The 27,420-nt window shown below is 45.8% G+C and overlaps 1 protein-coding gene across 8 annotated transcripts in view; it reads left to right on the top strand.

Moving 5' to 3' along the window:
- The window catches only part of Msh3 (mutS homolog 3), a 141,458-nt gene extending 116,249 nt beyond the window's left edge, over window positions 1–25,209 (top strand). For 6 of the 8 annotated variants that reach the window (NM_001191957.1, XM_063282327.1, XM_063282325.1 and 3 more), the window contains 5 exons: window positions 360–517; window positions 13,891–14,077; window positions 16,030–16,159; window positions 21,402–21,573; window positions 24,606–25,209. In NM_001191957.1, coding sequence (NP_001178886.1) covers window positions 360–517; window positions 13,891–14,077; window positions 16,030–16,159; window positions 21,402–21,573; window positions 24,606–24,747 — 789 coding nt within the window. In that variant the 3' untranslated portion in view covers window positions 24,748–25,209. The remainder of the gene's footprint in view (window positions 1–359; window positions 518–13,890; window positions 14,078–16,029; window positions 16,160–21,401; window positions 21,574–24,605) is intronic. The other 2 variants (XM_063282328.1, XM_063282326.1) reach the window with 1 other exon arrangement.
- Window positions 25,210–27,420: the final 2,211 nt, after the last annotated feature.

The following is a 27,420-nucleotide window of genomic DNA, read 5'->3' as shown; positions in this document are numbered from 1 at the left end:
ATGGAAAATGGACTAATCCAATGCATATGTAAATATGCCACAAAGTAAGCCTTTGCCTAGTGAAGTCCATTTGTAGGATGAATTGTAGACACTACAAGAAGATCAGAACAAAACAGAAGGTTTTCTGAGCTGAGCATGGTAGAGAATTCCTGTAATTCCAGTCCTTGGCAGGAGATTAAAGTATGAGGCCAACCTGGCCGGCCCAGTAAGCTGAAGGCCAGCCTGGGTTATCTAGTGAGCCCTTTGCCAGCCTGGGTTATCTAGTGAGCGCTATCCCAGTCTGCACTCCCCAATGCAAACCAACCATTCTAGTCCCTTTCTGCTTCAGTAAGTGGATTCTGCTTTTTGTTCATGCCCAGCAGGACTCTGAGAGAGTAATGATAATCACCGGACCGAACATGGGTGGCAAGAGCTCCTACATAAAACAGGTTGCTCTGGTTGTGATCATGGCTCAGATCGGCTCCTACGTTCCTGCAGAGGAAGCCACAATTGGGATTGTGGACGGCATTTTCACAAGGCAAGTGCTCATTCTCTTTGGACGTATCTCTTAATGTAAGCCGAGGCCACATTATCACGAACTCTTCTTTTTGTGTACATGTTTGGATGAGTGGGTTTACACTCAAAACTCTCAGGGTTCAGAAACAGAAGTCATTTGTCACCGCATATGATGATGTGGAGGAGACCTAGGGTGTCATTTCCCTGAAGAACTTTTATTTCCCCCAAGTCTTTTAAATGAGTTCTTTAAATAGAATCTTAAGGAGGGAATCAATATCTACTCTTGGGCTTAACTGAAAGACCGTGAAGAAATGGAAATCAATACTAAGCAGAGAAGAGTTCTGGTGTGCCTTCCAGCATAGGAAGATGGACCCGCTCTCTCCCCACCATGGAGATGGAGCACCAAGCAAGAGCATCAGTTCATATTTATTTCCACACTCCAACACTGAAGGTAACTGGCCAGGGCTCACTAATTTCAGTATGTAAACTTAATTTCATGCTTTCTTAGCAATATGAGTACAGTGTCCTGGTTTAACATTTATAGTTTACCCGTTTCATGTCTTCCAATTTATCGGTTATTGGTAGTCTGTATTTCTTGTGTGATATGCCTGAGTAAATATTGAATAGGTAAACATAATGCTGTGTAATCACCAAGCACTCTGTGTAGCATGTTTGATACATTCCAACTTCACGGTGAAACACCTGTGTAGCAAACAAACCAGAACGTTCTATCACCAGAACTAAAACTGAGCAGACACTGCAGTGCCTTCAAATCTGCACATCAAAAGAATCTTCTGACTCTTGAGGGCCTTTCCGAAGGGTGTACTCGTTAGTCAAAGAAGGAAGGAAGGGCTTCTTCAGACTGGAGGGCATGTGTAGGCCTCAGCAGTAGACACAGTGAGGTCAGGAACTTAAGGCAGGCCCTCCAGGAGAGCCCAGGACTTGATGAGAGGAATATGAGTAGTCAGAGGTAACAGCGGTGTGCACACCTTGGTGGAGACTCCGGGTACCTATTGAGAGGGGGGAGGGTATTATAATCTGTTTGCTGCTGCGGAAACAATACTACAGACTAGAGTGAGAGAGGAGAGAAATGCGGGGGGAGGAGACGGAGGGAAGGAACGGTGGATGGATGTGCCTATGTTTATATACATATGGAAGCCAGAGGTCAACTTTGGATGTTCTTTAGAAATTAGAAGCTATCCATCTCATTTCTTTGAGATGGGGTCTTTCAGTGGGACCCGGGGTTTGGTAAGCTAAGCTGACGGACCAGCAAGCCCCGTATTAATCTTCTGAGTGGGTTTCTTCCCTCGTTATTTTTGCAAACCCATCTGTGTGGATATATATGTTTCTAGGCCTCCAGTTATGTTTTATGCATGTGCACACATTCCTTGACGGGTAGTTAGCATGATTTCAGTGTTTTGAAATATAAACGGTGTTGGTACCTGTGTCACTTAAGCCGTGGGGCATAAGCTCTGGCTCCAGGAGATGCAGTGGCTTAGGCTGGGCCATCCCAATTCAGCAGTGAAAGGCAGAGTGGGGAGGAGCAGGTACAGGGGTGTGACACCCCCACCCCCATCCTCTGAGTCCTGAATTAAGCTTTAGGCTTAAACAAAAAGGGGGTTGAGGCTCAGGAGAGGTTTGCATAATGAAAACCTTTTTTGTCTTGGTCAAAGTGTGGTCTGGTTAGTTTTTTCCTGAGTTATGGCGGCTTGATGCACATGATGGTTGTCCCTGCTCTAAGCTTCGGCCTCCATGTCACGTGTCACCCCTGTGGTGGTTTTCTTGGAGCTCCTGTGAGTTGGCAGGGAGTTTCAGTTGCTTAGATACAGGATGAGGGCAGAGATGCCAGGGTTTCATCCTGCTCTCCATTTATTGTGGGCTCAAGTGAGGAATTGATGCTTTTGAGCAAAAGCAGCGTTTAAATGCCTGGGACTCTGACTTACACATCCTATACTGTACACAAGTGAATTTTCCCCACCTCATCTGTACTGAGGGGTGGAATTGCTAGGTTGTAAGGAACATGCATCTTTCCCAGGAGGCCATACCAGTTAGGAGCAGCAGCTTGTGAAGTTTGTCCTCACATTTAATGTTAAATTACTATACGTGTGTTCTTGAGATTGCTTGTAGGAACTCGTTCATTTCTATTGTTTTAATTTCCTTCATATGAAATACCATCTGGTAGGTTTTTGTTGGTTTTGACGCTGGGGAGATTATGCCCTCCCCCTTATACACATTGCCCTTATTTACAAGAAGATTCAGAGTGCCCTGTCCAGGACCTCTCGTGCTTGCCAGGTCTCTTGTTATAATCCGGTGGCTGCTTCCTCCCTCTTCCCCTTTTGTCCTGCCTGCCCAGACAGAAGAATCTAAATTCAAGGTTCAGGTGTGGAAACAAGTTTGATCTAGTTTCCCCTCCTGTTCTGATGTGGGAGGATCTCTCTACAGCCGTTCTTAAATAGCTTCTTGTTTAGATTGCTGCCTTCTAAGCCCACTCTGTATACAAGCTGGAATCTTGGAGGTGGTGCCCAAGCAGTGGCACTTTAAAAGTTCATGTCAGACACAGCCAGAATACAGCAAATACAGAGGCGAATGCCAGCAGCAAACCACTGAACTGAGAATAGGTCCCCTGTTGAAGGAATCAGAGAAAGAACTGGAAGAGCTTGAAGGGGCTCGAGACCCCAAAAGTACAACAATGCCAAGCAACCAGAGCTTCCAGGGACTAAGCCACTACCTAAAGACTATACATGGACTGACCCTGGACTCTGACCCCATAGGTAGCAATGAATATCCTAGTAAGAGCACCAGTGGAAGGGGAAGCCCTGGGTCCTGCTAAGACTGAACCCCCAGTGAACTAGTCTATGGGGGGAGGGCGGCAATGGGGGGAGGGTTGGGAGGGGAACACCCATAAGGAAGGGGAGGGGGGAGGGGGATGTTTGCCCGGAAACCGGGAAAGGGAATAACACTCGAAATGTATATAAGAAATACTCAAGTTAATAAAAAAAAAAAAAAAAAGTTCATGTCAGAACAGCCTTGGATCAGATCATTACCACGAGCTGTGTAATCTTTCCTTAGTGTGCATTGCAATTCTTCCAATAAAAGATTTTTGTTACTCAAAAAGATTTTGTTACTCAAAAATCTTTTTTGCGCCCATTGAGAAATACACTATAGCTAAATAGAGGGAGATGTTTGCATAAGGTTTGGCTCCAGACTTTAAGCTGCTTGTTTTTATGTTATATTGGACATCTGGAACACTGGGCTTAGATTTGTATATTCCATAATTATCAGTGTCATGTCTGCCGTGGCTCCTGAGTGTGCTGTCGGAAGTGAATGGAGGGAGAACTGCAGTCAGGCAGATGGTTGGGGATCGTCTTTCTTGAATATTATCAGGTCACATGACTAAGGAATGACATCCTTAGTCATTAGCGGATCTTGTTTTAAAGTGGGTTTTTGGCCAGCATCTATATTTGGCTTTAAGTGATGAATTTAAATCAGTATATTGGGACGTATGTGCTCATCAGTGAGACGCCTGTATCCAAGGACCATTAGCATCTGAGAGCATCACTGAGATCAGCTTTGAGCTTGTCCTCCTGATGTCTGAGTGCAAGTCATCAACCTTGTACAGCTTCTCAGATTTGGTAATTAAGTTTGAGAAAAGCAATGAGTGTCATTTGATAAAACAGACAATTGTTATCTCCTCTGTTTGTGGACAGGCTTGTCTGTGATAACTGGCCCCTCGTGAATGGTATGGTGGTACGCTGCCTGCGTGCTCCGTCCGTGGTGCCTCGTATCCAGTGTGGCATGGGTGTGTTTGTCCTGACGCAGAATCAAAGGGTAATGGGCGCTCGGGGCAAACTGTGAGGAATGTGCACAGTGCGTGCTTCAGGGGTCGTGAGAAAGCATCCCAGATGAGCATGTGTCCCCCGTCGTGAATAGCCACATTAAAGGCCCCGTGATGAATGGCATTTAACTCAGGAGCGAGTTCCTCTTTCCTCAGTGGCTTCAGGAACCGTGCCTGGGGAAGGCCTCTGGTGTGTCTAGTTGTGTAGTGAGCACGAGATGCCTCTCTGCTACTTTTTGGTGGGAAGTGTGGATTCGATCCCTCTGCTTGGGTAAAGTTTCCTAAAGGTTTGACGTGGTTTGATTTTCAAAGTGTATCTAGACAGACTCCTGCTTGCAGTTCCCCAGTGTACTGTTCAGGTGGGTGTAATGGAGGGATCCTTAAAAACTCTGGTTTTCTTTCTTTCTTTCTTTCTTTCTTTCTTTCTTTCTTTCTTTCTTTCTTTCTTTCTTTCTTTCTTTTAAGAGTTTAGTTTAGAGCAGTTTTAAGTTCACATCACATTTTTAGGAGAGAGGGGGGGAAAGGGAAGGAAGGAGGGAGGGAGAAGGAGGGGGAGGGGGTCTCCAGGCGCTCTTGTTGCCTTGAGTTTGCAGCGCTGCCCTGTGTCAGCCTCGCCTGGCAGAGTGGTGCAAAGAGTGAGGCTACACTGATGGCCGGCAGCCATCACCCAGAGCCAGTGGTTTACATGGCGGCCCTTCTGGTTTGGACAGAGTTGCCATCCTGAAAATCCTGTGTGCCTGCTTCATCCCTTCCTCTCCCCAACCGCTGGACTCACCGATCGTTTCACACTGCCTCTCTCGTTCCGTCTCTTCGTGGAGTATCTTGTGGCACACGGCCCTGGGTCCCTGTGCTCTGTAGGCTTCCTTCTCTGGGTGGCTGCACTGATGCTTCCTCTGGGTCTCCCAAGGCTCCACAGCGTTTCTGGTTAGTGTTGGGTGATAGTCTGCTGCCTGCACTACCACAGCTTACCATTTCCACACTGACAGTCATCCCAGTGACTCGTTAGGTTTAAGAATTGTCAGTAATTTGCCAAAGACAAGCCCGTGAACGTCCACAAGTGCGATTTTATGTTTTTAAGTCCTTTGGTAAGGATCAGAAAGCATGCTTGGTCAGTCCTGTGGCACTGTATGTAGCCTTTGTGTGCAGTATTTGCCTCGTATGTGCAAAGCTACTACAAGTGAACAAACAACACTAACGCTACAAAGTCTTTGGGTGTAATAATAATAATAATAATAATAATAATAATGATTTGTTGAAATACATTCAGCTCTTTATCTGTTATTTATTCATTTATTCAAGGTCTCACTGTGTAGCCCAAGCTGACCTAAAACTATATCACCATCTCCCTACCTCCACCTCCCAAATGCTCAGACTGCAGGCATGTTGCCACTTCCGGCCACACCTGTGGGTTGTAAACTGACAACTTGTAACTATAGAACATTATTTGGAATAAAATAATATTCTGACTAGTGATTATAATATGTAATAATGGAACAGTATGTGATAACTGACATACCTTGACTAAAGGTGCTAGATGTTGTTTGTAGTGGGAATGTTTCACTTTTATTCTCTTAGTTCTTTTGAAATGAACAGCAGTCTATACTCAACACTGTGCCGCCGAATGCTAAAGAAAGTCCTATTTCTGGTTTATGACCCTGTGCTCTTCACTGATACTTCCCTAATCCTTCCACACCCAGCCTCTGTGACCCCCATTCCTTACACACCCAGCCTCTGACCCCATTCCTCATATCCCCAGCCTCTATGACCGAATTCCTCACACACCCAGCCTCTGACCCCATTCCTTCCACACCCAGCCTCTGTGACTCCCATTCCTCATATCCCCAGCCTCTATGACCGAATTCCTTACACACCCAGCCTCTGACCCCATTCCTTACACACCCAGCCTCTGTGACCCCCATTCCTCACACACCCAGCCTCTATGACCCCCATTCCTTACACACCCAGCCTCTATGACCCCCATTCCTTACACACCCAGCCTCTATGACCCCCATTCCTTACACACCCAGCCTCTGACCCCATTCCTCACATCCCCAGCCTCTGTGACCCCCATTCCTTACACACCCAGCCTCTATGACCCCCATTCCTTACACACCCAGCCTCTATGACCCCCATTCCTTACACACCCAGCCTCTATGACCCCCATTCCTTACACACCCAGCCTCTGACCCCATTCCTCACATCCCCAGCCTCTGTGACCCCCATTCCTTACACACCCAGCCTCTATGACCCCCATTCCTTACACACCCAGCCTCTATGACCCCCATTCCTTACACACCCAGCCTCTATGACCCCCATTCCTTACACACCCAGCCTCTGACCCCATTCCTCACATCTCCAGCCTCTCTGACCCCCATTCCTCACATCCCCAGCCTCTGTGACCCCCATTCCTTACACACCCAGCCTCTGTGACTCCCATTCCTTACACACTCAGTCTCTGTGACCCCCATTCCTCCTTACACACCCAGCCTCTCACTGAACCTGGAGCCCCCAGCCTCGTGCTCCTGTGACTCGGTTTCTGCCCGGTTCTGGCATCTGAACTCTGCCTCTCCTGTTTGTGCAGGGAGCACACACTGACCGAGGCATTCCTGCCACAGCTCTTGTCTTCTTTTTCCTTTTTTTACAACGGTGCCTTTCTCACGCCTTACAGTAGTGATCCTCCTGCCTCAGTTCTGGGATTATAAATGTGCACCACAGTATGCAGCTCTGGGTATCATAGGTGTTTGTAATTTTGTTCCGTTATGGGGTAGTTAATGTTTATGTCTAATTAAAGGTGCTATCAGTAGGCAGGTAGGTGAAGATTTTAGGTTCCTCTCAATCCCCAATGTGTTTCTGGTTTTGTTGTTGTTTGTTTGTTTGTTTGTTTAATTAAAGTATGGGCCAAGTATGGCAGCACACACCTTTACTCCAAGCACTCAGGAGGCTGGAGCAGGCGGATCTCTGCTGAGATTTCAAGGCAGGCCTGGTCTGCCTAAGATTTGCAGGGCTGCCAGTGCTGCTCTGAGGCTCTGCCTCAAAGCAAACAGGCAAACGTTAGAGTGTTTATACTGAGTAGGCTTCTTACCTTTTATTCAAGTTATCCGGAGGACAAGAAGCTCCCACGCCCATTCTGGACAGAACTCCGGAAATATTTTAGCACGTGGACTAAATGAGAAAGAATGCAAAATACTTAAACATCTTGAAAAACCTCCCAAATAAAGGATACAATGGGCAATTGCTTTCTAATTCTCTTCTGAGATACTGGAAATGGGCAAACTCAGTCAGAAAATAGAATGTAGTTCATGTGGGCTGGAGGACAGAGCAGTGATTGTCACTGGGAGCAGAGCCCGTATGAGTGAGGGTCTAGAAAAGGGCAGTGGAGACGCTGCCCACTGCACCTTCTACCTAAGAACCAGACACCTCCCACACTGGAGCAGTACATTTTGTTACCTGTTTTATCATTACTTTTTAAAGTGCTTGCTGTCAGAGAATCTCAGTGTAACACAAGTAACTGAGGCTTTCATTTGATGGCTTAATATTTAAGCCCTGACTGAGCATAGTCTCCCTCACACAAGCATGTCCTTGCAAAGGCCAGGGCCTCTGATCTGAAGGGAGAGACATTGGATCATTTTCTATAACTGAGAAACATGTAGCGTGCTAATTCAAATATTGTTAAAGATAGACTGTCAGAATTTCCGGGAAGTATTCTTGATTTTTAGAAACTGATTCAAAGAAGTAATCATTGCCTTCTCCAGTTATGTTGTATGAAGGTTTGTTGACCTATATACGGGTGATGGGATAGAAGGGGGGAGGGGGATTACAAGGATTAGTCAGCTGCCACTCCTAAAAATACCGGTTCATTTTGTCTTCTTAATCACATAACTGTAACCTTCTGTCTGTTCAGAGTGGACTGACTCCAAGTAGAATGCTAAAGAGTGAATTTTCCATTTGCATAAACCAGACAAGCACACTTACATGTGTTCTGGAATCCCTGAAATCTGTGGCACGTTTTAATACCTGAAAAACTTCAGAACCGTCATGCAGTAATATGTCTTGTGATTGTTGGGTTAACACGAAGTTATAAACGTTAAGTTATTTTATATACCTTAATTTGCTGCAAAAAGTTGTTTTAGACTAAAAAACGACTGAGGTGAAATAGGAGAGAGCATGGTTAACTAAAGGTACAGGATCACAGAGAAAGAGAGAAATGTAAGATAACATCAGATCTGTTGATTGTATTCTGCCAAACTGAAGTACATAGACACACACAGTCATGTGTTACGGAAGGCTAACAGTAAATCCTTTTATCAATAAACAATTCCCATGTAACAGACAGTGCCCATGTAACAGTCAGTCCCCATGTAACCAACAGTCCCCATTTAACAGACAGTTCCCATGTAACAGACAGTGCCCATTTAACAGACAGTTACCATGTAACAGACAGTGCCCATGTAACAGACAGTGCCCATGTAACAGACAGTGCCCATGTAACAGACAGTCCCCGTGTAATGGACAGTCCCCATGTAACAGACAGTCCCCAGATAACAGTCCCCATGTAACAGACAGGCCCCATTTAACAGACAGTTCCCATGTAACAGACAGTCCCCAGTAACAGTCCCCATGTAACAGACAGTCCCGTGTAACAGACAGTCCCCTTGTAACATAAGACAGTTCCCATGTAATAGACAGTCTGCATGTAACAAAAGACTGTTCCCATGTAACAGACAGTCCCCATGTAGTAGAGGACAGTCCCCGTGTAACAGACAGTTCCCGTGTAATAGACAGTTCCCATGTAATAGACAGTTCCCTTGTAACAGACAGTCCCCAGGTAACAGACAGTTCATATATAACAGACAGTCTGCATGTAGCAGAAGACAATTCCCATGTAACAGACAGTCCTCGTGTAGCAGACAGTTCCCATGTAACTTGCAGCATCTGTCACTGGTTAATGAGCTGCCATTTCCACAGTGTCTGGTCAGCAACATTAGTTTCTCTAGAAAAAGGGAATTATGATTGAAATTGTGCTCTCTCCTAGGGCAGTGGCTTTTTGACCATTCTTTTGGGATCAGAGTGACTTTGTGTGCAAGAAAGGCTGTAATCACAACTAAAAAACTATTTGCAACCACTAACCAGCTTAACAGAAGTGTAGTAAAATTCCATCTGAGCATGCCTCACACCGTGTATGGCTTTCTGGACAGAAACCTTACAAGGTTCTGGCCGTTGGTTGGGATTTCTGGAAGCATCTACTGCTGGGGTGGTCCTCGGTTACAGTCTGTCACAGGTTAAGGGAAGGGGTAATGGGGTCTGTTAGTCTCCTCAGGGAGGAGAACTTTGAAGTGATCAGCAGGAGACTTTAGGTAAGCAGAAATTAAAAGAATAGTAATAGAATGTTATAAACTATGCTCCACTGGTGAGTTAGCATAGGAAGGGCATTTCTTACGTTAACTGGGTCATTGTAAGAAAATAAATTTTAAAATGTAGCTTTTAACTGAACGGAAAATATGAATATTGTTGAAGCTAAGTGTCAAATTTTAATTAACAACTCTCATATTATAAACTTTCCATGGGAGCTTTAAAATTCTGATATTCATCAAAAGCATTTAATTTTTCATGTTTCTTACAGTTACATTTATCTTTGTATACATTCAACATGTATAAGAACCTTAATTTTTATGGTCTTATATGGAGACTACAACTTTAAACCCTTTTGTTTCATGTAATGTTTCCCACAAATGACCGGTCATTCCACATGCAGCACAGTGACGTCCACATTAAGGCAGCAGGGTCAGAAGTTCAGGGTTGGGACTGGTTTGGTGGCCTCGTGCTGATTTGTGTGTAACACATGTACATAAAGCCATGGTGCGACACGGGCATTAGAGGGCTTTGCTTGCTTATCTGGTTTTGTGGACTCACTCTCCTGTTTACAGAGGAGGGTGCTGCTCCCACACAGAAGCCAACTTGTGCAAGGTGGTGCTGTTCTGAGCCTTTCTATTTGGAGCACGCGTGCGTACGTGGGTGCTTGCATGTGTGCATGTGCACATGTGTGTGTATCTTTGTGCTGGGGATTGAACCCTGGCCATAAACAAGCGATATATCCTCAGATCTTAGTCGTTTTAGTTTGGGATAAGGTCTTGCTGGGTTGCTCGGCTGGTATTGAACTCATTCTATTCCCAGGCAGCATTTGACAGGAACTCATCATCCTACTGTTTGTGCGTCCCACAGAAGTGGGATTACAGACCTACACTATCATGCCTACCTACACAGTCCGTTAACAACAGAAGTTTAAACATTTTACTACATACTACTTGAAGCTTCTTAGCCAGATGACAACTGTTTTTTGTTTTTGTTTGTTTCTTGTTTTTTGTTTTTTGTTTTTTTTACTATCAAGAACTAGAACAAAGCTCAGTGGCTTTAGTCTCAAACAAGAGCTGCAAACCTTGGAGGTGGGGTGTGGTGGCTGAGCATGGATTTAGCATCTGGAAGGCCCTGGCTAATCCACAGAACTAGAGGAGATGTCCGGGGGGGGGGGGGGGGGGGGGGGAAGGGCAAGGGAGGAGGAAGAGGCTTGTAAATGCCTTCTCACAAGCTCAGGCTTCCTTTAAAGCCCACAACGGTGAGCAAGGGGCCACTTGCTGTGCATGTGTCTAACATGCATTGCTTTATGTGTTTTATTTCAATGGTCCCTAAAGACACCCAGTCCGATCCCTAAGTACCCCAGTAATAGCAACAGGGAGAGTGCTTTAGGCACCATGGTGCAGCAGGAGTTCTTCAGTGTTTTAATCCCCTGGAGTTGGGAGAGAAGGCTTTAACGCTGTGGCCTTTATGTAATGGACACATCCATCTTCATCTTTGTCCCAGATGCTAAGAGGGCGAGGGAATGTCACCAATAATCAGTGATGCTCCCATCCAGAGATATCTCCTCCCACTCTGATAACCCGGGGTTAGCGCAGGTCCTTTTTAATAAGATTGGCACACAGTGCAACGCTGTTTACACCTTAGAGTCGCAGAAGCAACGCATCCTGATAGGAAATACGAAGCAGTGACGACCGATGGACGGACAGATGGACAGACAGACGGACGGGTGGCATGGGGAGGCTTCCTGAGCCTGCCCACCTCTAGCCCCACCCCTGATCCCTAGAGGCTGGCTGCCTTGGAGTCTTCCTAGGTTGATTCCTCTGATAGTGAGGGTTGTAACATCAGAAAGATGTATACCAGTAAGCTTAAACTTATCAGCTGGCTCTAATGGTGTCTGACCTCTTGCTACAAAACCTGAAGAGATCCTTTATTAATTTCTGAATGTCTCTCGTTCCAGTTTGACTTCTACCTTGAGAGCCCTCTGGCATTTCTATTGCTCATGGTGTCTTGTGTGGGGTGGGGTTTGGGTAGTGGGAGGGGGTTGAGATAAGGTTTCACTAAGTAGCCCGGGCCTGAAACTTGCCAGGAGCCCCCTGCCATGATGCCCAGCTGCTGTGTTGTTTTTTGGACCATTTCATAGGCTACTTTTAAAATACTGAGATGTTTATATTATTATAGCACAATACATGCACATTCATGTTAAAGTTACATAAATTATACACACATGTAGTGCATGAACATGCATGAGTAGGTATGTAAAATTCTAAGATACAAACTTTGTGAATTAAAGGAATCTTCTGTCTATCTAAAACGTCTCTTATTTCTTTCTGACCATTTTCATTTCCTCCCAATTGCCACAATTCCTTATTATTTTTCTTAAGTACTATTTTTTCTTTCCTTGTCTGTCTGAAGTACTTTGTTGTCTAGGCATCAGAGCGGCTAGTTTTCTGAGGACTAGAATGTCTTAAATAGCCTGCCTGTCTTCATATCCATTTTGTAAGTTTAGATAAGATAAATATCCAGATTTTTAACTCTCAGGCGTTTTTCCTCTCCCAACATGGCTTTCACTGTAGATGAATTTGGGTCATGGTTTCTGTCTCCTCCCTTTGTTCCCAATGAGATTTTTTTTTAAATAGTTAGCATTTTCTTAAAATCTTAAAACTGTACCACAGTGTAATCTAATCGTAGTGCGCATTTTGCAGGACTCCCTGCTTGCTCTGTCTTGCCTCTGGACGCGTCTTTCACCTTCCAGCTTGGCACACTGCATCTGTCTGCTGTGCTGTCTACAGCCCCGGCCTCGGTTCAGACCACTCCTCTGGACTTCCCACTCCTTGACTTGTCTGTCTCCACCCTCGGAGCTTTCTCTGGCTGTGTCTTCAAGGCTAAGCGTCAATGGCCGTCCACAGCATCTGATTGTTTAAGTGATCATGCTTTTATTTTTAGTTTGTACGGCTTTCATGTTTTGATCTTACGTCTTTTTTCCTATTGTGCCACCTTTTTCCTCTTAGTCTCATTTCTCTTCAGTGTAGACTCCATCCATGAGAGTCTCACTGTTTCCCACTAGCAGCATGAGCCACTGCTAGGATCACACTCTCAACAGGTGGCCTTTGGGGAACATTTAAATTCCGAGTTGTGGCAGGAATCATTGGAAAACTGAGGTAGTGTCAGCATACGGACTTTGGAAATGTGGCTGGACGCTGCTTACCTTGTAGCGCTCCAGATGTTCTCTGGGTGTTGCTCACCTTGTAGCGCTCCAGATGTTCTCTGGGTGTTGGCTTTAAAATGGATGAAGTCGGCAGCAGTTCAAAGCTGCACCCATCTGTGGGCATCGGTCCTGTGTGCCTTTGGGTAGCTCCAGAGTGGCCATGAACTTCTGCAGAATGCCGGAGTGCTGCAGGTCAGTTGTGGCCAGTGCCTGGTTTGGGAACTCTGGAAGCAGAACTAAGTTGATAAGAGCATTTCCCAGATGAGACAACTGTTAGCACCAACTGTGAGCTAAAAGCCTGAACTCTAGGTTTGCAATTAATTGCATGGCCTTATTCTCTTACCCAGGTGCTCCTTTTCACCCTCCCAGGTTCCCTTTACACTGAATAAATGTTCTCACAAATAAATGTGACATAGAACATTACTGTCACCAGTGTTCTGGAAGAAATTTCAGGAACCACGGTTACACGAGTTAGGAAACACCTATGCTAGAGCCTCCTGTGAGACATATACAGTGCCTAGCTCATGTTCAGGGCTCCAGGACAGGGAGATTCTTTCTAAAGGGATAGTCTGGAGACTTCTGGACTCTCACGTGTAAGAACTGTGCTTACACGATAATCTCTGTGAGATTTAGCTGCCCAAGGCCGCTAAACACCTGTAAGTTAGTTCTAGGACAAAAGTCTTGTGTGAAAATAAATTACTTTACCTGTAGTGATTTACTTTTTAACTACCCAGGGTTTTCATATGAAATGCTGGAGAACCTCCCTAATGTACAAGTCTTACTGCTAACAGACACTTGGACACAGGGATGCATTCCTTTGTCCTGGGACACCGAGATGTCGGTTTGGAATTGGAAGTGGGACTGTCCATTACTGTTAGGCATTCTTTATATCAGCATGTGCTTATTTAACACAATTTCAGTTGCTGTTCTCACACACATGAAAACAGTACTTGGCCTCCTAGGAGGGAAACGTGGGAATCAAGGGTTTTTGTCTTGCTTGTAGGAGGGGTGCTGCAGACAATATATACAAAGGCCGGAGTACTTTCATGGAAGAGCTGACAGACACGGCGGAGATAATCCAGAAAGCAACACAGCGGTCCCTGGTTATCCTGGACGAGCTGGGAAGAGGGACCAGCACCCACGACGGAATCGCCATTGCCTATGCGACTCTAGAGTATTTTATCAGAGACGTAAGCGTCCGTCACAACTTTAAGTTTTTATTCACTAATATGGTTTGAGGACGGCATAGTATAATAGCATACATTTAGATAGGAGATAACTGAAGTAAGCTGATTAACAAGTCTGTCACCTCACTTTTGTGTTGAGGCATGGACTCTGATCTCATGGTTATGTCTAACTGTGGTCATTAGGCCTTCAGGTAGTGCCCACATTGCACTCCCCTTCTGTGTGTGTGTGGGCAGTGAGCCCCGTAGATCCTCCTGTCCCCAAATCCCCAGGAAGGAGACTATAGACTCACACCACCACACCCAGCCTTTTACACGTGTGATACACGTGTGACAAGCAGACAAGCACTTCACTGCCTTTGTCAGTGAACTAAATAGCCAGAAGAAGTCCTGAACGTTCAAACGTTTATTAGAATGACATAGATAATGATAACCCTTCCCCCTTTAAAATGCTTCCCTTTTTTTTTTAAATCCTCATTTGAAAGGATGCATCTCACTACATATGGTAAAGGTTTGGCAAAGCCCCCTTTCTACCACCAGCACATTTAACATCTGGAGGAAGTTACAGCAGAACCAAGTTTGCCACCCCTGAGATCTAGTTCATAATTTCTGTTGTGCTACACTGTGTCCATGGTGTGACTCTTAGCGAATGACTGTCACTGTTGACCGGGATTTGCTAGTAGCAACACTGGGTGGTGTTTAATTCCATCTGTGCTGTAGCTGTGACAAGGGTGGCAGTGGTGCTAGCCGTCATCTGGAGGCTGGACAAGGGCTATGGGCCTCCCTGCTAATGTGTGCTTAGTGCTGGCAGTTAGCTAGGCCTTCCGTTTCCTTCTCGGAGTCTGTTGGGCATCTGTCATAGCCAAGGCTAGTCTTCCTCAAAGGAAAGCAGCTCAAAGACCCAGAGAGAACAGGAGTGCTGTCACCTCACCTCGTGGTCGCACACTTGACAGTCCCAATGTCCAATGTCCCAGCCACAGGCTCAGCATTCTGTTGAGCCTCCAGATCCGGTTAGGAGGAGCCACCGTGTCACGGCAGTGACCCTTCCTGAGCATCAGGTAGCCTCGCTTCTCTGTATTAGCTGGTCTTTGAGGTCTTTCCTCAGAGTCACAGAGCTTTTGTTCAGTGCGTTTCTAAATGTTTTTGTTTTTTAAAAAGAAATTTATTTATATATTTTATGTATATAAGCACACTGTAGCTGTCTTCAGACACACCAGAGGAGGGCATCAGATCCCATTACAGATGGTTGTGAGCCACCATGTGGTTGCTGGGAATTGAACTCAGGACCTCTGGAAGAGCAGTCAGTGCTATATTTTTATTGTATTTATGCCCATGTATACATTTTTAATGGTGCTTATAGAGATGATAGTTTTTGTTTTGTTTTTTAAATTTCAAATTCTACTTTTTAATTTCTGGTAATAGGAAAGCAGTTAAATTTGTGTGCTAATCACAGTGCTAATATAAAAAAAAGACTAAAAAAAGAGGGAAAAGCATTTTGATACTTAAGAAAACATATGAGTCATATTCTATGATAGTAAGTTTCTTATATAGAAATTTTATTCTGGTTATATAGGACACTAATTTTATTCTTAGAAGAGAATCTTAAATGTTTGGTGATGTTATCTCCAGCTAATTCTCAAATGAGTGAGACTGGGGCTGTAGCTCAGGGGCAGAGCCCTCGTCTACTGTGTGAAAGTCCTGGGGTTCAGTCATCAGTACCAGAGGAGGGAGAGGGGTTCAGGAAAACCCCTCTGCGTGCAGGTGTGCGTACATGTGTGTCTGTTTGCCTGTCTGCCTGTTAGGCTAGAGAAAGGAAAGGAACGTGGAGAAATATTTATTGTTCGTCTAAACCAAGAAAGAGTATATGGTATTTTTTGTTCTTGCAGCTTTTCGAAGATTTGAAATTTTAAAGTTGAAGTGTTCTAATTAAAACAACACTGTATGTCTTACTGTTCTAGGTGAAATCCTTAACCCTGTTCGTCACCCACTATCCACCAGTCTGTGAACTAGAGAAACGTTACCCAGAGCAGGTGGGGAATTACCACATGGGCTTCTTGGTCAATGAGGACGGAAGCAAGCAGGACTCAGGTACGAGAACCCTTGCCTAGCACAGGCGAACAGTCCAGCCTTTCAGTGTGCTAGCTCAAAGTTTATATTGCTTATGAAGAATATAAGCTGTGAGTGTCCATTATAAAGAACATTTGTCAACATTCATTTGCTCTAAGCTATGAGTCTCGTAGAGTGTACATCTGTTTGTTTGCAAACTCAGTCTTCCCCTGTTTAAATGGCAGCTCATGTTCCAGAAGGAGGGCTTCCTCTTGGTCCCCCACATCCTCCTTGGTTTTGATCCTAGGATAAAATCATCAAGGGCAGAGGATCCTTGGTCGTCTTTACAATGTCCACCACCTCCCCAGTATCTTTTCACAGCGATTGCTTACTGCTGGCCATAGCCCGTAGTGCGCATGTGTGTTGTCTTACTGTAATAAAAGTGACTCTCACATAGGTAACGTGGCTTGCCCATGTCTGTCCCCTGTGCAGAAGAGGGACACATTCTCCTTCTGTGTCCTGTTTCCCAGCTTTTCCAGTACTTGCTGCCATCAGAGGATGAGGTGTTTCTCTGGGAAAAAACGCCATTGGCCAGCAGGAATGAAGTCAAGTAACCCAGTACGCTGTAGACTATCCCCTGCTCAGCAGTAGTTTTTTAAGCTACCAGCCTGTGGTAGTTTGCACAGTTGGTATGCTGTAATGGAAAATCCATTATCCAAGGCACTCCAGAGACCAAATTTAATTAAAAAAAAAAAAAAAAAAACTGGTAAGGACAGAACTTAAAAAGAGACCAGGCAGGGAGCTGGAGAGATGGCTCAGTGGTTAAGAGCACCGACTGCTCTTCCCAAGGTCCTGAGTTCAAATCCCAGCAACCACATGGTGGCTCACAACCATCTGAAATGAGTCTGATGCCCTCTTCTGGTGTGACTGAAGATAGCGACAGTGTAATCATAATATATAATAAATAAATAAAATATTAAAAAAAAAAGAGAGACCAGGCAGATGGCCCAAATAAAACAAAGTATTGGACCTAAGATAAATGTGATATCAAGCAGTCCCTGCCTCAGCTCTCCGAGACTGAAAACACATCGTAAATCCTCTCATGAAGTTCTACTTAACTGCACCCACCGTGACAGGAAAGGGCTCGCAAGTGAAACCCACAGGGCAAACAAGTAGAGGTCTGCAGCAGGGAGGGTCTAAGGCAGAGCTCTCACCCTGCCAACCTCGAGCAGAGTCCCATGCCCTGGAGTGTCTGGCATTTTACTACATTGATTTGAACTTTATCCATGAACATGACTCTTAGCCTCGGACGTGGCTAAAAGCCCTTGCTGACAGACTTCATCCCTTCCTAGGCTCCAGGCAGACTTCCCTTCTCTCCCTCAGCCATGCTCCTGAAGATGTGCTCTGTCCCCATCTCGTGCTGCCATACATTAGCGATCTCATTGTGTTAGTAGGACCTCAGCCTTCCCTCCCTCTGTCCCCCTATGTCACCATTCACCTTGGCGTCCCCTCAGGCATGCTCGCTTTAGCTACCATGCAGTGACAGCAGCGTCCACTCCTCAGACAAGCACATGACTGCCTCTGGGTTCTAAGAACCAAGACTGCCCAGCTTTTACTTTTTCATTCTTCCTTTGCTTTGAGTCTGTAGCTGAGCCCTCCTTTGCCTCCCGGTAGCTCTGGGAACAGCATCTGTGCTTGGTGCCAGCATAACTGAACCTGTCAGTCCTTCTTGCTGAGCCATCCGTGGCTCTTCTCGGGGAACAGTCGCTGCCCAACCCTTCTGCACACCTGCAGTCCTGAGGCTGCCCTGGGCCCTGGGGTTCTCCACTTCCTCTGCTAAGGCTTTGACCGCAGCAGCTGGACCACAGTGGACCAGCAGTAAGGTTACGCACTGTATGTGGCACCTCAGCGCAGTCCCCAGCTCCTCTTTACAGGTGGCCTGCTCTGTCTTTTGCCTTGCTCCGTCCGCAGGCCAGTGGGAAGATGCTTATAGCTCCGGACGCCCGACAGTGTCCACAGCTAGAACAGGGCTGGCATTTTCTGAGACTCTTTCCATTTTTTTTCTTATTTTACTTTTGGCACTGGGTGTTGAACCCAGACCTTGGTTTATGCTGAACATGCACTTACCACTGAGCACTGTCTGTTTCTTCCTGTAACTTCTTTAGGAGCAAGGGAACCTGTTTGCAGGGGCCTCCTAGGGTCATTCTGATCTCATTGTCGGAACTGAATTGCATCTAAGTGAATGGCAGACGTGACTTTGTCTTAGAATCAGGGCTCACTTTTGGAGCTGGATGTGAGGCATTGCTCTGATCAAGTGGACAGCTGTTAATTCCTTATAATACAAAGTAAGACGTGGGATGGATTTCGGACAGGCCATTCCTAGCATCAGTGGGACAAGGAAAATGTTGTAGGTCTATGTTTCCAGGGTGTGTGGTTGCTGAAGCCGTGGGTCAGCAGCCTGGAAACCAACTGTACAATCCCAGACAAACTGGGTATGGCAAGGAATGCTCTGTCCGAGTGCGTGGGAGGTGAAGGGATGAAGAGCATTTCAAGACGCTCCTTAGCTACTAGGCCAGTTCAAGGCCAGCGTACTACATGACACCCTGTCAAAGGGTAGAAGAGACATGTCATCTAATTTTTTATCCATCTCTAAACATCTGTAAATCTATAAAAACAAACACAGCAACCTCAGGAAGAACCTGATCCGGGCTGGTGAGAGAACTCCGTGGAGAAGGACACTGCCGAGCCTGAGGCTGACTTCCCTCGGACTTCCACACAGCCTCTGTGCCATGTGAGCAGTGCCCACAGCAAAGTCAAAAGGCGTAAAAGATTGGAAATTGTTTGAGCAGATCTCTTTAATAACATCCTTGAGAAATTTGACTTTAACGTAGATTTTGTTAATTTTCTTTATAGTAGAAACATGAATTATTATATCCATAGACTAGCAGCGATTGGCTTTTAAAATATCCCCTAAGAAAGGGGTGTGGCTTGGAAGATGAGAACTGACTAGTGAGAAGTAGAGCATTGGGTGGCATTTGCTCTTCCCTCCTCCCACTGTATCCTCCGGCCTCCATACTTCTGTCATCGCATACCCAGAAACCAAACGTAGCCCACCAAAACCGTGCAGGCTCGAGACCAGTGTAACTATAGAAAGAGGCCCCTGGGCAGCTGTGGAGAGTGGCCATGTTCTTTACCATAAAGTCACGAGAACAGTCATACTGCTGAAATAGAGACCAGCATTGGTGTCCCACTGTGTGTACTAGCATACGGTAAAGATGTGTTCAAGGTTATGCAATTAAACCATAGTTCATAGCTAGAGTACGCTTTAAAATCCTTGCAGAAAATGTGCACAAAGAAGATATGGTCTATAGTCCCAGCTCCTGAGACCAAGGCACAGGATCCCTTGAGCCAAAGGTTTGTGATGACCCAGTTAACACAGTGAAGCCTGTCTTAAAAACATGACTTCAGAACCATTGTTACAGCTATCGCTGTTGTTTATATATAGCATAGCTATCTCTATCGTGTGTGTCTCAACATATGGTACAAATTATATGTAAAGGGAAGAATAACAACTCTTGGAAAATGTGTCAGCAGATTCACTTCTAAGGAAGGAACTTTACTTCTTACCAGGCTGTCAGTGCATGCTGGCCAACAGCGGGCTTGGACAGATGGGTGCACAAACAGATGAATGGGTTTTGCCTTGCTTAAGAAAGACCAGCATGGAAGATAGATTAGCCTGGAATGAGCCAGGACTATTTTGGTCTTAAGATGAGAGGTTTGCATTTTTGATGGCTACTGGTGTTCACTTTCCTCTTCGTCTCGTGAGCATGCAAGAGTAGCAGAAAGCCGTTAGGTTCACAGACCCGACGACTTCCCTCGGCCCGGCTCACGCACTCCTCACCTGTTCTGTGCTCTCATGTGGAGGTAGGAGGTATTCTCAGTATAGATGCCTGAGTCTGGGCCATTCTTCTCACCTCCTACTTCTTGTAAACTCCCCGAGAAAGCTATTATCTGTCTGCTTCTCAGCTCTCAGAGGAGGGAGATTCCATTGTCCCCTTCTGCTGCTGCGTTCAGTGCCCTGGTGTTTATCAGTGGCTGATGATCAAAGCATGCACACTTGGCAAGGAAGGGAATGTAGAAGGGAGGGAAGCCCTTGGTGACTCTACAGCTTGTGTGGGGGTCCCAGAGACTCTCTCAGTGCTGGCCCCTCTGCGACCAGGTGTGATGTGATATTCTTATTTTAGAGCTTCATGGTGCTGTGGTGCTTGAGGTTCTGAAAAATGGACTTGTATGCAGCTCTGTCTCTGTCTTAGAAGTTTCAAATTTGTGTGTGTGTGTGTGTGTGTGTGTGTGTGTGTGAGAGAGAGAGAGAGTGTGTGTGTGTGTGTGTGTGAGAGAGAGAGAGAGAGTGTGTGTGTGTGTGAAAGAGAGAGAGAGAGAGACTGTGTGTGTGTGTGTGTGTGTGTGAAAGAGAGAGAGTGTGTGTGAAAGAGAGAGAGAGAGAGAGCGCTTGGAGCCTGGGATGGTCCTTCAGAGTTATTTCAACTGGGACTTAGAGGGCAAGGTGTCTTAGTCAGGGTTTCTATTCCTGCACAGACATCCATGACCAAGAAGCAAGCTAGGGAGGAAAGGGTTTATTCGGCTTACACTTCCCAAAGGAGGTCAGGACTGGAACTCACGCAGGTCAGGAAGCAGGAGCTGATGCAGAGGCCATGGAGGGATGTTACTTACTGGCTTGTTTCCCCTGCCTTGCTCAGCTTGCTCTCTTATAGAACCCAAGATCACCAGCCCAGGGACGGCACCACCCACAAAGGGCTGGGTCCTCCCCCCTTGAACACTAGTTGAGAAAATGCCTTACAGCTGGATCTCATGGAGGCATTTCCTCAAGGGAGGCTCCTTTCTCTGTGATAACTCCAGTTTGTGTCGAGTTGACACATAAAACCAGCCAGTACACAAGGCCGCTATGTTTTTATTTTTTATCACTATTTAGCTCACAGTACTTTGTAAATAGTGGGCAACAGCTTGCTATCTCCAAACACCAGTTTCAAACAAAAGCTGTCCACCATGTCTGTGTGGGACTTTAGCTGAGCACCTCTAGGAGCTCTGCTTGGAAGGCGGTCAGTTCCTGGCCTAGCTTCCCAACCGCTCTCCTGGCTCTGTACAGCCATCAGGGGACAGCATCAACTTGGTGTTGACAAGACCGTGTGCCTTAACAGAGGTGGGTGCCAGAGCTCCTGTGTTCCTTCATGCCCTTTGCTCTCCCCTTCTCCCTTTTGTCTCATAGGTGACATGGAGCAGATGCCGGACTCTGTCACTTTCCTCTATCAGATAACCAGAGGAATTGCAGCGAGGAGTTACGGACTGAATGTGGCGAAGCTAGCAGATGTGCCCAGAGAAATCTTACAGAAAGCTGCTCACAAGTCTAAAGAGCTGGAAGGCTTAGTCAATCTGAGAAGGTCAGAATGTGTTCGTTGTTTTGTTCTTTGTTTGGTTCCTAGTGGAAGCCTCTGAGCTGTCTGGGAAGACGCAGGGGCTGTAAGTGAACACCCCCACTGCCTCTTTGGAGTGCAGCTTCTGTGGGGTTTCCTTATGGCCAGAAGAAAGCATCTTGGAGCAAGCACAGATGGGTTTAGTCCTTGTTTGTGTTGTTTGTGTCAGGTCTTCATTAAGTGGCAAGCAATCTTTTGGGTCTTTTTTAAAAAAAGAATTAAGTCCATGTGTACCAACACTTTTGTCGCTGAAGAATCACAGTTAAAGGTGACTGAGTTCAGTGTCAGTACCTACGGCCTGCACAGAGCCTCTTACATACCGCTTCAGTGGTAAATAGCTCTCAGAATTAAGAATTCTGCCAGGGTCAGGGATCAATAAAAATGCCTCGCCTCCGTGGGTAAAGAGATTGCCACCAGAGCTGACTGATCCCTGGAACCCACAGGTGGGAAAAGAACCAGCTCTTATGAGTTGTCCTCAATGTACTCTGTGACATGTCCTCATCCCCTAAATAAATAAATGTAATGACAAAAACAAACAAACAACAAAACCCAAAACCTTTTAGGCGTCTGTCAGGACGTGGGGCAGCAGTTAAGATTGCTTACTGCTCTTCCAGGGGACCCAGGTTCAGTCCCAATACCTACATCAGGTGCTCACAACCATCCACAACTCCAGTGCTTCTGGCCTCAGTGAGCACCTTCACAGGCATGGTGCACATAAACTCATGTGGACATAGGTTCATACACATAAATAAAAATTAATGAATCTTGGGGAAAAGACGAATTCTGTCAGGATATGAATAAGAACCGTAGTGTGTGGCCATGCTCTCATCTTATCCACTCATCCCGTATTAGTGAGTTGTGTGTGAGGTTGTAATCTGGCTGCTTTCTGCCTCCTCTCTGACCTCTCTTCACCTCCACCATTCATGTGAATGCTTCCCCCCCCCCCCACCCTTGATGGCTAGTCAGTATGTAGTCAGCTCATGAGCCAGCCTTAGAATACTCCTGGGATATACCTAAAGGGAGACAAGCAGCAGTTCTGGCCTTTTCTTTCTTGAACAACTAGGGACTAGCCTGAGTTCCCTCAAGGAACTCTGATAACCACATGACCACAAATAAACCAAAAAATTTTTTTAATTAAATTAAATGTTACATCTGGCTACCAGTAGTTCCTAGACTCCCTAAGGATAATACTTAGTTCTGAGTATCATTACCAAGTTTCTATATTTAAATGTTGCTGAGCATGGTGACCCGTGCCTTTAATCCCAGCACTGAAGAAGCAGTGGCAGGCAGATCACTGTGAGTTCGAGGCCAGCCTCATTTAGTGAGTTCAGGACAGCCAGGACTACGTAGTGAGACCCTGTCTTCAAACAAACAAACAAATAACATGTTAATATCTGTGAGGCTGGAGAGATGGCTTGGTCATTTCCTAGCACCCACGGGTAACTCACAACTGCCTCTAATTCCAGTTCCAGGAAATCTTCTGTCCTCTGAGGGCAGCTGCGTGCATGCCGTGCGTATGTTAGGCACACACACGCACATGAGATAAAAACCTTACTCTCTGTGGCGTGTGAAAAGGGAAAGAGCAGCTGCAGCTTGAGTGGTGTGTAGCGTGCATGCCTCAGTTTCCCTCCACAGCAGCTGTGCTCACATGCCAGCCATGGCGTGGTGTGCAGAGACCGGCCGGGTCTCCAGCACTAGAGTGCCACAGGTGATGGGCGGCTTCCTATGTTGGCAGGGTAATCTGTTTCGGGCTAATTCTGTTACAGAACAAATTCACATAAAAAGTTTCCAGAAAGATTACTGATGGGAGCTCAAAATCTAAACCTTTACCTTCAGCAAAGTCCAAAGACACAGATAGTCTTTGTTGTCCTCTAGTCATCGTTTCCTGAGAGAAACAAGAACAAACTGCTACCTCAGAGGATTCTGCTGCCTGTGGTGGTGTACTCACTTAATCCTAGCACTCTGGAGGCAGAGGCAGGCGGATCTCTTCGAGTTAGAGTTTGGCCTAGTCTACACAGGAAGTTCCAGGCCAGCCAGGGCTACGTAGTGAATGAAAAACTCTGTCTCAAAAAAAAAAAAAAATTACACATACAAGCTGGTAATAGAATAGTTTATACCTGTTACTACTGTAGTTTCAGAAGCTAAAGTCAGAAGATTAGAATCAGATTATACTCAGATTATTCTAGACATTCATTTTTCTACCTAATATGTGACATTTTAAAATCTGCAGTTATCTCGATAAGGTAGGCTATTCCATTAAGATGGATTTTTTAGATCTGCACAGGCGGCTCAGTGGCTCTTTCAGAGGACCCAGGTTCTAGTCCCCGCACCTACATGGCATCTCACAACCATCTGTAACTCCAGTTCCAAGGGATCTGACCCTCTCTCCTCTGGCCTCTGTGGGCACTCTCTAATCATGCACACGGTATGTAACATGCACATGGTATGTAACATGCACATGCCAGGAAACACTCATACACATAAAATAACCCCCCCACCAAGTTTTTTGAAGATGGCATTTTCTGTGGTTTATCAGGACACTGCACATATTTTCCCTATTCATTAAAAGTGTTTTTCACATCAGTTCTCTTGGTCAGGTCAAAGACGTGTGTGTGTGTGTGTGTGTGTGTGTGTGTGTGTGTGTGTGTGTGTGTGTGTACGTGTGTGTGTACGTGCACGCGTGCTACAGTAATTTAAGAACTAGTTACACACTCATCACATAAGGAAAGGATTACATACAGTCAGTCACCTGTAGCTTCCTGGACACAGATAGGGACACCAGCCGCCTCTGGCAGAGTTAAGAAGTCATGCGCCCTCCCTGCAGGCACCGTTTAAGAAGGCAGCAGGAAGGCAGTCATGGTAATCAGTCACTGAGTCATTAATGCAGCTGTAGCCCTAGAGTGGGAGATGCCACCCCCCTCATGTTGACAGAGCCTGTGCCGTTCCAACTGAGTAGGCTTCCTGTTTCCAAAATAACTAATACTTTACTGTTTCTCCAGGAAAAGACTTGAATATTTTATAGATCTGTGGACGACACATAGTGTAAAGGACCTGCACACGCGGGCAGCTGAGCTGGAAATACAGGAAATACAGACGTCTCCCCACAATGAAATGAAAACTACACTTTTGGAGCTGAAGTAGCACTGTATGATCATGCGAGCCAGTGGCCGACTGGAGATACAAACTGAACAAACAGCTTTGAGGTAGCAGCTGTCAGTGGCGTGAGCACGGAGGAAGAGCGACGTCTTCCCTTTGAGCTGGTTCCTTCTCTGTGAAGGGGGAGCTTTTCAGGCTCTCGTCCTCCGCACTCGGTGCCTGCACAGCCAGAGCGGCAGTGTCATTTCCGCTCAGACAGCTGACCGCAGGGTAACCTGACAGGGATCTTTTGTGAGAACTGAAGATTTTATAATGCTAGCGGTTTGTTCACCAAAGCCATGAGCATTTTTATGAGGAGTAGAATCATGAAGCTTCTAGAATCCAGAGCACAGGGAGGAAACAGCCATATGAACTTGGAGGACCTAAGAGTAGCTGTCACTTTAAACAGCTGCGGTCGTTAAATAAAATTATTTTGTCATCACTTATTGGAATAAATACTTGCTCAGATTTATGGTGTGCATTATTGAATTTTGTTATCCAGATATCAGATAGTTGTCTTGTTTTTCTGTTAATTGATTTTTGAAACAAGGTCTCACTATGTAGCCCTGGCTGACCTGGAATTCACCATGTAGACCAGGCTGACCCCAGACTCACAGAGATCCACCTACCTCTGCCTCCTGAACTCTGGGATTAAAGACCTGTGCCACCATAGCCAGCCGTTTTTATTTTCAACCGTGGAAGGCCCTCAGAGCTGACCTCCGTTGTTCCAACTGCTCTGTTCACCAGCGTGGTACACCTGTCATCAGAGGCTTTTTCCATTCATAATCACCCTCCTTCCTTGCAAGTGTCAAGGGACAGACACGCAGCTGTGTCCCTGGGTTTGTTTCTAAGTGTGTCATCTTGCAGAAGGGTTTTTCCTTTCCCTCTCACTTATGATTCCAGCTCAGTTGCACTTCTCTCCCGTGCTTGATGGACATCGCTTTAATTCCTTTTTCTAGGGTATTACCTGCAGTGACCCACTGTGATGAAGAGCGTGGTCAGTTGCTCAGTGCTACCCAGTGGCTCCGTGAGGTGTGCTGTGTGTGCACAGCTCCATCACGCCCCTTTAGAGTATGCAGCTCGGCGGATGCGTCTTTCCTCCTGAGTCGCCTGGCTGTGACTGTTGTCAGCTTTACAGTGTTCTCATCACCCCCAAGTGGATGACAGCTGTTCTGTGCGGAACCCCAGCACAAGGCAACCACTGAGGCACATTCTGCCTCTGCAGATTGGCGTGTTCTCAGTGGGGACATCATCTCAGTTTACATAGCATGTGGCCCTCTGTGCCTGCTGTCTTGCACTCAGCTTAGTGTTCTAAACTCTCCATGACAGAGCACGTACCAATAAGTCATTCCTTTCCATGGTTGGACCGTTCATCATTCCGTTCCAAACCATGTTTTATTTAACCATTCACTGGGTGGGATATATTTTGATTATTCCATTCTGGCTTTTGGATTGGTTCTAGGAGCAGCTTTGTATGTGACAAAACACAGTATATTTTAGAATCTCCTGGATTATGAACAAATTAGTCTCAATGGTTACAAGTGACTTAAATCTGCAATGATTCGTTCCATCTCTTTCCCTGCTTTAAAGGTTAGGAGAAAACATGATATAGTTAGATCCCGATAAACATACTTAAAATAGAAAAGAATACAAAGTAAAAAATGTTCAGGGCAGAAGCTGAATGAGGAGAATGTTCCCTGTCATCAGGGTACCTGCTTACTGATGACTTGAGGTCCTTATGGAAGTGAGTTGTCTCTTAAAAGAACACAGTTCGTCCAAGTTTGAGCCCATTGTGGAGGTGGGGGTCACGGGGCTGGTGAGACAGTGCCTACTGTGTGGATTCCTGAGAATAGGCCGAATCCAATAAGGCCTAGCAATTAATGATGACCTTTAGTGCGTCCAAAAATCAATTGTAATTACTGCTGTGCTGTGTAACTATAAAAATGCTGCGTGGCGCTTCTCACTGGGAATGTGGAGTGTATTAGCACCATCTGTGGTTCCTAACTTTGTGAGTTCAGTCAGTTCTTCCAAGGATCATTGGCACTCGTGCGTATGAGGGCTTTACTGACCCATGTAAGCCGCCAGGGACAGGGCTTTGCCAGGGAGGTGATCACTCTGGCTTGTCTGGGACATCCTGCCCCCCTACCTGCGTGGCTGGCACATTTGTTAAATGCCTCTTTAACTCAGAACTGCTCTGTTGGAATCACAAATTGTAAGGCACCCCCACTTAATGTGGGTGCTTTGTGGCACAGAGGTTAACATGACAAGTTTCAAATGCCATCTTCAAAAGTCCATTTTCCCTTACTCAGTGCTGAGCTCGAGCTCCTCACAAAGGCCTGCCTGTTGCCTGGGCCCCCTCTGGGAAAGGACTTAGTCTTGTGGCACTTAGACACTCTAGGTTCCTAGTTGCTGCTACGCTTTACCACCTAGTCCATTTTTTAAAATGAATCCCAAAGATAACTTGTCCTCTGCCCTGTCTCCATGAGATCGTGATGAAGAGTGTGCACCTGACTGATGGCGTGAGACACATAGACTGTTTTCAGGCAGAAATAGTTCAGCTTGGAGAAGGAATTCTTTTCTCTAGTTGTCTTTCCCTTTATTCAAAGGCTCAGCTCCTTTCACTGCCTGTGGTGACTTCATTCATTCTCTCCCTCCCTCCCTCCCTTACTTCCTCTACCT

Source organism: Rattus norvegicus, chromosome 2 (genome assembly GCF_036323735.1).
Source record: "Rattus norvegicus strain BN/NHsdMcwi chromosome 2, GRCr8, whole genome shotgun sequence".
Lineage (NCBI taxonomy): Eukaryota > Metazoa > Chordata > Mammalia > Rodentia > Muridae > Rattus > Rattus norvegicus.
Note: the sequence above shows the minus strand (reverse complement) of the source record. Positions and strands in the feature narration are given on the sequence as shown.